The sequence below is a fragment of the Nicotiana attenuata genome, unplaced genomic scaffold, assembly GCF_001879085.1.
Source record: "Nicotiana attenuata strain UT unplaced genomic scaffold, NIATTr2, whole genome shotgun sequence".
Classification (NCBI taxonomy): Eukaryota; Viridiplantae; Streptophyta; class Magnoliopsida; order Solanales; family Solanaceae; genus Nicotiana; species Nicotiana attenuata.
The window spans coordinates 149,659-156,545 of record NW_017672436.1 but is presented as its reverse complement, the minus strand read 5'-3'; the positions used below and the strand labels follow the sequence as shown (position 1 = coordinate 156,545).

Sequence of the window (6,887 nt, the reverse complement as noted above, 5' to 3'; positions counted from 1 at the left end):
GCTTACACGCATCAAGTGGGTTTGGACAAGGGGATTAAGAGGCGCTTCTAGGAAGAATTTGATGGGTTGGTACTTGGCATTCCGCTCACCGAGAAGTTATTCATAAGAGGTGACTTCAATGGTCATATTGGGGCAACATCTGGGGGTATGACGGTGTGCATGGCAGCTTTGTCTTTGGAGTTAGGAACGAAGGAGGTACTGCGATGTTGGATTGTGCTAAAGCCTTTGATTTGGTGATTGCCAACTCGTGTTTCCGAAAAGGGAGGAGCACTTGGTTACATTCTGGAGTTTGTTGGCCAAGACTCAAATTGATTATCTACTCCTCCAGAAGTGCGATAGGAGTCTGTGCATGGATTGCAATGTTATACCCAGTGAGAATCTCACGACTCAGCATAGATTATTGGTGATGGACTCAGAGATCGTGATGAATAGAAGGAAGAGGGTCGTGTATGGTCAATCCAAGATCAGGTGGGGTGCTTTGACTACTGACAAAGCGTAGGAGTTGGGGGGGAGGTTGTTGGCTATGGGAGCCTGGAGGAGCAGTGGGGAGGCGAGCTGTATGTGGACCACGACAATGGAGTGTATTAGAGTAGTTGCGAGAGAAGTTTTAGGGGTCTCGAAGGGTTTCTCTGGCGGCCACAAAGGTGACTGGTGGTGGAGTGAGGAGGTATAAGAGGGAGCGGAAGCTAAGCATGCGACATACTTGACGCTTATAGATAGCATGGACGAGGAGGCGAAGAGGAAGAACATGGAGGGGTATAGGAGGGCTACAAATGAGGCGAAGTTAGCGGTTACTGTGGTAAAGACTGCGGTGTTTGGGCGTTTGTATGAAGAGCTTGGGGCCAAAAGTGGGGAAAAGAAGCTATACAGGCTAGCCAAGGTGAGAGAGAGGAAGTCCCGTGATCTGGATCAAGTTAAGTGTATCAAAGATGAGGAAGGTAGAATTTTGATGGAAGAGGCTCAAATTAGACGAAGATGGCAGACATATTTTCATAACTCCTGAACGAAGAGAGTGATAGGCACATTGTGTTAGGCGACTTGGAGCACTCCAAGATGAGCCGAGATTTCGGGTATTATAGGTGCATAAGTGTATAGGAGGTTGAGGGGGTTATGCGTAAAATGCACTAGAGTAGAGCTCCCGGGCTAGATGAAATACCTGTGGAATTTTGGAAGAAAGCGGCTAGGGCAGGTTTGGAGTGGCTCACTAGGCTGTTCAACGTCATTTATAGGATGAAGAAGATGCCCAATGAATGAAGGTGGAGTACGATGATTCCTCTATATAAAAACAAGGGCGATATCCAAAGTTGCAATAATAATAGGGGGATTAAGCTACTAAGATATACCATGAAAGAATGGGAGGGGGTGGTTGAAGTGAGGGTGAGGACCAGTGTGTCCATTTCTGAGAATCAGTTCAGTTTCATGTCAGGGCGTTCGACTATGGAAGCCATTCACGTTGTAAGGAGATTGGTAGAGCGGTATAGGAAGATGAAGAAGGACTTACACATGGTGTTCGTTGACCTAGAGAAAGCATATGACACAGTCCAGTGTGTCCCAGTAGCCTACATTATGGTGATTAAGGACATGTATGATGAAGCTAAGACTCGGGTTAGGGCAGCGGAAGGAAACTCGAACACTTTCCGATTGTGACGGGACTGCACCAGGGATCAGCTCTTAGTCCATTCGTATTTTCCTTGGCGATGGACGCATTGCCGAGATACATTCAAGGTGAAGTGACATGATGTATGTTATTTGCGGATGACATAGTTTTAATTGACGAGAAGCGGGGTGCTATTAACGAGAGGCTGGAGGTTTGAAGACAGACCCTAGAGTCGAAGGGTTTCAAGTTGAGCAAGACCAAGACGGAATACATGGAGTGCAAGTTCAGCAACAATACCCAGGAAGGGATATGGAGGTGAGGCTTGATACGCAAGTCATCCCCAATAGAGGTAGTTTCAAGTATCTTGGATCTATAATACAAGGTAAGGGGGAGATTGATGAAAATGTCACACATCGCATCAGAGCAGGATGGATGAAGTGGAGGCTCGCTTCCGGTGTCTTATGTGATAAGAATGTGCCGCTGAGACTTAAAGTTAAGTTCTATAAGGTTGTAGTTAGACCGACTATGTTGTATGGAGCAGAGTGTTGGCCGGTCAATAACTCTCATACCCAGAAGCTAAAAGTAGTTGAGATGAGGATGTTGAGGTGGATGTGTGGGCATACCCGGTTGGATGTAGGAATGAAGTTATTCAGGAAATGGTGGGAGTGGCCCCTGTGGAGGATAAGATCCGGGATGCGAGGTTGAGATGGTTTGGGGTATGTTAAGAAGAGAAGTATAGAAGCCCTAGTTAGAAGGTGCGAGCGCTTAGCCTTGGTGGGCAGCAGGAGGAGTTGAGGTAGGCCTAAGAAGTCTTGGGAGAGGTTATTAGGCAGGACATGGCGCAGCTGGAGCTGACTAAGGACATGGCCCTAGACAGGAGGGTGTGGAGGTCAAAGATTAGGGTAGAAGGTTCGTAGGTAGTCGAGCGTTTCTCTTTGTCTTACTCAGTTCGCTAGCATTAGTGTTAGTATGATATCTTTTATTCATAGATGGCTATTACTACCTAGAGTTTTGACTGCATTCTTGGTTTCGATCTTATTTCATCTTGCATTTATTCCTTCTTGTTACAATTACTTTTCTTTTTTAGTCGTTCAGTAGTCGAGGGTCTATCGGAAACAACCTCTCTGCCCTTCCAGGGGTAGGGGTAAGGCTGCATACATCTTACCCTTTCCAAATCCCACTCGTGAAAAACTACTGAGTTTGTTGTTGTTGTTATTGTTAAATTATATGTGATGAATATGTAAAAAAGAAAAAAAAATAGAATTTTTTTAACTGAAATAAGAAAAGAATTTAAATAAAAGATAATAGTATAATATTAAAGATAGGGAAGAATATAAAATGAAATATTTTTTTGGAGTAAAAAAATAAAGTAATGATTGAAGTAATTTTACTTTATTTTGGAGTTCAATCAATTTTGAAATAGAAAATGAAGGCAAGGGTTGGAGATGGCACGAAGCATTGCCACAAAAGCAACCGAGCCTCTTAAACCCTAAACATACCAGAACACGGCCTTTCCAAATTCCACTCGTGGAAAACTACTGAGTTTGTTGTTGTTGTTATTGTTAAATTATATGTGATGAATATGTAAAAAAGAAAAAAAGATAGAATTTTTTTAACTGAAATAAGAAAATAATTTAAATAGGGAAGAATATAAAATAAAATATTTTTTTTGGAGTAAAAAAATAAAGTAATGATTGAAGTAATTTTACTTTATTTTGGAGTTCAGTCAATTTTAAAATAGAAAATGAAGGTCGGAGATGGCACGAAGCATTGCTACAAAAGCAACCGAGCCTCTTAAACCCTAAACATATCACAACACGGCCTTCCCCCCCCTCCCCCTCCCCCCCTTTACTTCACATTCCACAAAACCCAATCCTACTGATAACACTTACCCAACTGGGCCGCACACTCACTCACAAAAGAAACATTCACATCCTCCATTATTCTCTCACATATATATACAAACTCCAAACAGAAGCAAAAGAAAAATCAGGGCAACCCAACCTCCATTATTTCGCCAACTCCATCCAAAAACTCAACTACTTTTACGTTTCTTGATTTCACGTTAACCATGCCGGGACCCCATCTGAACGGAGCATATTACGGCCCATCAATTCCGCCGCCGTCCAAAACCTACCACCGCCCAGGCCACGGCGGCGGGTGCTGCTGCAACCCATTCAGCTGCTGCTGCGGCTGTTTTTTCAACTGCATCTGCACTTGCATCTTCCAGATACTCTGCACTCTTTTGGTCATTGTTGGTGTCGTAGCCTTTGTCCTCTGGTTTATCCTCAGACCCAACAAAGTCAATTTCCACGTCGCTGACGCCTCACTTACCCAATTCGATCTCTCCACAAAAAACAATACCCTTTACTACGATCTTGTTCTCAATGTCTCCATAAGAAACCCCAACAAACGAATTGGGATTTACTATGATTCCATTGAAGCTAGGGCTTTGTTTCATGGCCAGAATTTCTCCAGTACAAATCTTGAACCGTTTTATCAGGGTCACAAGAATACAACAGATCTGAAAATAGTGTTCAAGGGTCAGAATTTGATTACGCTAGGGGATAAAGAGAAATCCGATTACAATGGGGAGAAGGATTCTGGGGTTTATGCAATTGGGGTGAAGCTTTACATGCGGATTAGGCTCAAGTTTTGGTGGATCAAAACCAAGAAAATTAAGCCGATGATTATGTGTGATTTGAAGGTTCCGTTCAAGTCTAATAGTACAACATCTTCTGGCACTACTTTTGAGAGAACCCAATGCCATCTTGATTGGTGATCTTACTTCTACTTTGGTAGTATTGTTGATCTTGGAGTTTATTTCTTTTTCTTTTTAATTTTTTTATCTCTCGATATTCTTTGGATATTAGGGGATATATTCTTCAAATTGGGCTATTTTCCCTTTTTCTAGTATTGTTTTTGGACTATTGAAATACTATTCATCCACAGACAACGGTATGATCTTGCTTTTTGGATATTTGTTTGTGAATAAATAATTATTTCTTTTAATTTTGTCTCGTTTTTTGTTTTTGTTTTTGCGTTTCTTTCTAAATATTTTGGTATGAGTGGATGCTTGCTTTTGTTAATTCAATTTGGAGATCTAAGTGGATTAAGAAGATAATTAATTGTTTATCCAAATAAAAAGTTGACCTGTTCCTTTCAAATTAAGTCTTCACATAATTAATGGTCAAGTTGTACATTTCTGAGTAATATTCCCGTTACAAAGAGGTCCCTCGGAACTAACTATTGATTCTCTCTGTGTTTAAATTTTGAATTTGAATTGTGCTTTCGTTTTTATTTTGATTTTGACTTCTTTTAAAAAAAATTAAAATAGCAGCAGAATATAGTACTGTTATTGTTTTCCACGTGTTCGATTTACTTCATCTTCTTAAAAGTTCATTGTCTTCCCTTCTTAAATTGTACCAAAATTTGTCACCTTTCTAAAATGATTACTTTTGCAGTTCAGCAAAAAGTAAAGAATAACTTTAGGGGTCATTTGATTCATATTAACAAATTTATGCAAAATTATTCAAACCATGTTATGACTTAAGAATAATCAAAAGGTCTCTAAGAACAGACAAAAAGTCCAGAATTTCCACACAAACTCTTTGAGATCTCGAAAAGTTGTATGCAATTCAGAAACATGAAACATTATTTTGTCAGAAACCAACTATTATTCCTTAATACTACTCCCGTTATTTTAATTTATGTGAGCTTATTTTCTTTTTAAGCAGTGTAAAAGAGAATAATTTATTCTCTATTTGAAAATAATTTACCTTTATGCAATGGTTTATAGCCACACAATATAGTAGTATATATATATATATATATATATATATATATATATATATATATATATATATATATATATATTTTACACCACAAATTTAAAAAAAAAAAATTGAAACTCTGTTCCCAATCAAATAGGTTCCGATAAATTAAAATATGGAAGGAGTATAAGTTTGGGTTCACCTAATAGCACCAATCTAAGGTCCCGTTTTGCCAAAATAAATTTGTGATTTATTTTCAAAACTCATGTTTGGCCATAAATTTTGCCCACATTTTGGCAAAATTCCAAATCCCAAACCTCAAATCCCAAAATAACCTTAATTGCTGATTTTGGGCTAAAATTTCAAAACTTGGGAATTATATACATATTTTTTCAAAATAAAGTTGGAAAATATATTTTAAAAATATTTTCATCTTCAACCAAACTTCACCTAAATCAGATTTTTTAAAATAAATTGGAATGTATGGCCAAACGTTAGCTAAAAGTCAATTTCAATATCTGCAGGGATATAGCTAGGTTAACTCTTACAAAGCAAAAGAAACAACGTGGCATTTGATTTAGCAATATGGAATTAAAGTACTCGCGTCAAGGTTATTCAATGACTGACGTCAAGATATTGGCATTATCTATGTTCAACTCAAGATACGGGCATATTAGTTATGTGGAATATCAGGTGATTATACTTTGGGTTAAGATTGTGACTTGATTTAGCTTGTTCGGGCTTTATATAATGTATTGATGCGAGATTCGAGGTCTTATGATGAGTTTTAGTTGTTGAGGATTGGGTTCTAATATTTATAGGCTAAGGATGAAGTAAGATATCCAGTTAAGTATGGTGAGCTCATGTAGTGATTCGATAGCTATGGGACGACTTCTGGCACGTTCTAAGACAAACGTATGTTTAAGTGGAGGAGAATGTCACGACCCGACCAGCTATTTTGAGCATTTGCATTTAGTTCGACAGATTAAGGACTTGGGTAGCTTCATATTACGTGTTATGACTTGCGTGCATGGTCGATCTTGGTTTTCGGTGATTCAGGATTGATTTAGGAGAAAGATTCTCGACTAGGAAGCGTTAAGTTGGAAGAGTTGACCAAGTTTGATTTTTATGTATTTGACCTCGGATCAGAGTTTTGATAGTTCTGTTAGGTCCGGATGATGATTTTGGACTTGGCGTATGCTCGAATTTGCATTTGGATGTAATTAGAAGGTTTTGGCGCTATTTTGCAAAAATTGACAATTTGAAGGTTTAGAATTTTTCTACGTATGACCATGGTTCGACTTTATGGGTATCTGGTTCAGATTTTAGTTTCGGAATTGGAATATGTCAGTTTTGTTGGACTTATCTGCAAAATTTTAGCTTTAAAAATGACTTGAGTTGGCTACGGTCAACATTTTGTGTAAACGATCACGGGTTGGTATTTTGACGATCATGGTGCGTCCGTATCGTAATGTTGGACTTGAGTGTATGCGCGGAACTGAATTCGGAAGCCTCTA

At 38.9% G+C, this 6,887-nt stretch overlaps 1 protein-coding gene across 1 annotated transcript; it reads left to right on the top strand.

Annotated features, from left to right (window-relative positions):
* The first annotated feature begins 3,444 nt into the window (after positions 1-3,444).
* On the top strand, positions 3,445-4,609 carry LOC109213192 (NDR1/HIN1-Like protein 3-like). Its single transcript, XM_019376952.1, has one exon. The coding sequence runs from the start codon at positions 3,669-3,671 to the stop codon at positions 4,377-4,379; it is 711 nt and encodes a 236-aa protein (XP_019232497.1). The 5' UTR covers positions 3,445-3,668; the 3' UTR covers positions 4,380-4,609.
* Positions 4,610-6,887: the final 2,278 nt, after the last annotated feature.